This window comes from Apteryx rowi, unplaced genomic scaffold (assembly GCF_003343035.1).
Source record: "Apteryx rowi isolate R43461 unplaced genomic scaffold, aptRow1 scaffold_766, whole genome shotgun sequence".
NCBI classification, from domain to species: Eukaryota; Metazoa; Chordata; class Aves; order Apterygiformes; family Apterygidae; genus Apteryx; species Apteryx rowi.
The window spans coordinates 304,588-306,409 of NW_020451056.1; the positions used below are offsets into that span (position 1 = coordinate 304,588).

The 1,822-nt window shown below is 72.2% G+C and overlaps 1 protein-coding gene across 6 annotated transcripts in view; it reads right to left on the reverse strand.

Annotated features, from left to right (window-relative positions):
- The window catches only part of LOC112976771 (plectin-like), a 74,892-nt gene that overhangs the window by 33,475 nt on the left and 39,595 nt on the right, over positions 1-1,822 (reverse strand). For all 6 annotated transcript variants that reach the window (XM_026088348.1, XM_026088347.1, XM_026088353.1 and 3 more), the window contains 2 exons: positions 1,669-1,761; positions 302-468 (listed from right to left, as the gene is read on the reverse strand). In XM_026088348.1, coding sequence (XP_025944133.1) covers positions 302-468; positions 1,669-1,761 — 260 coding nt within the window. The remainder of the gene's footprint in view (positions 1-301; positions 469-1,668; positions 1,762-1,822) is intronic.

Below are 1,822 nucleotides of genomic sequence, written 5' to 3' on the forward strand. Positions count from 1 at the left end.
GGCTCGGCCCCCGGCACGGCCTCGCACGCCCCGAGCTGGTGCAACGCGCCAAGTCCTGGCGGCGCCGGAGCGGCCGCATGCCCGGGGGGCTGCGGAGTCCCGAGCACGGGGCAGGGGCCGCGGTGCAGCTGTGCAGCCGTGCAGTGGCGACGGGGACCCTGGTCCCAGCCGGAGACGGCAGCTCCGTGGCCGCCAGGGGGGCAGCGCGCTCCCACCTCCCCAAACGATCCGGCGCGCAGCCCCGGCACGGATGAGGGAAGAGGGAGCCGGGCGGTCGCCTGCCCCCCCCCCCCCGACCTACTTGTGCCGATGAATGATGGCGTTGAAGAGGCGGCCGTCCCGCCAGCTGGTGGTGAAGTTGTCGCAGCGCAGGCCCTGGTAGTCCTCCACCATGCGCTGGGACCAGAGCAGCAGCTTCTCCTTGGCCGTCATGTCCTCCGACTGCCCCGTCACCTGGATGTCCGAGATCTGCGGCGACACGGCGCGTCACGCGCGCAGGACCCCGACCCGTGGGGCTGCCCCGCTCCCAGCCCCGCGGCCCTGCAGCAGACCCGCCCCCAGCCCCATCTCCCTGCCTCTGCCCCATTCCCCTGCCCCGCAGCCCAGGGGTCGCGCGAGCCTGTGCACGGGAGCGCGCGCGCTCTGCGGCAGCCGCTTCCTGCTGCGCCGTGGCCTCCGCCTGCGCGGGAGGCTCTTCCTCACAGCAATCTCTGCCGCTCACCGCAGGCGCCTGCACGGGGCCCGAGGAGCCAAACCCGGCGGAAGAGAGGTGCAAACCGCAGCCTGAGTCCGCTGCAGCACATGGGCATGCACGCACACATGCACACACGCGTGCACACACAGGTAAATGCACACACATGCACGCACATGCGCACGCACACACGCACGCTCACACATGCACACGTGAGCACACACACGCACACAGGCAAATGCACACACATGCACACACACACGCCCATGGACACACACACACATGCACACCAGCAAATGCACACGCACGCATGCACACACACACACATGCACACACACGCATGCACACACGCACATGCACACGCACATGCACACCCACACACGCACACGGCCTGCGCAGGGCGGCTGTGCCCACTGCCGGGCGAGCCGTGCGGAAAGGCTCATTGCCGTGGGGCTCCCGCCCTCCTCCACCGGCCCCCGGACGCTGCCCTGCTCCCGTCCCTGCACGGGACCAAGCTGCTGGGCACGGGGCGGGGGTGTCGCGGGGCGCCGCAGAGCAGCCCGCTACGCGCAAGGCGTCCCCGTTGCACCGCCCCCGGCACGGTTTGGAGGCTGAGGCAGCGCCGCCGTGCCCAGCCGGCAGCCGGCACGGGGATGCCGTCTGGGAGCAGACGCAGGCCGCTCCAGGCCAGGGAGCAGCGCCGGCACGTTGCGCTTGCTCACGCAGCCGCAGCCGCAGGGCCGCAGCATGGGGCGTGCGCAAACCCGCTCGCTCGTGACTCCGGGCGCTCCGGGAGCCGTGGCAGGGCCGTCTGGGCCCCCGCTGCTGGCCAGCAGCACTGCTGCTGCCCCCAGCCCGCCGGCCGGCCGCATTCCCGCCAGGCCAGGAGACGCGTGGGCACGGCGCCGGCTCCGCGGAGAGCCCCAGCGCCCGGTGCAGCGCCGCGCGAGTGCAGGACCGGCCGCGCCGCGGCTCACCTGGAAGTGCAGGATGATGGTCCAGATGAGGCCCAGCGTGAGCTTGGGGTTGCCGTCGGCAATGTCATCGTTGCGGATGTTGACCAGCTTCACCTGCCGAGGCGAAGCGCAGCGGTCGCAGGGGGAGCGGTGGCCGCCGGGTCCCCGCGCCCCA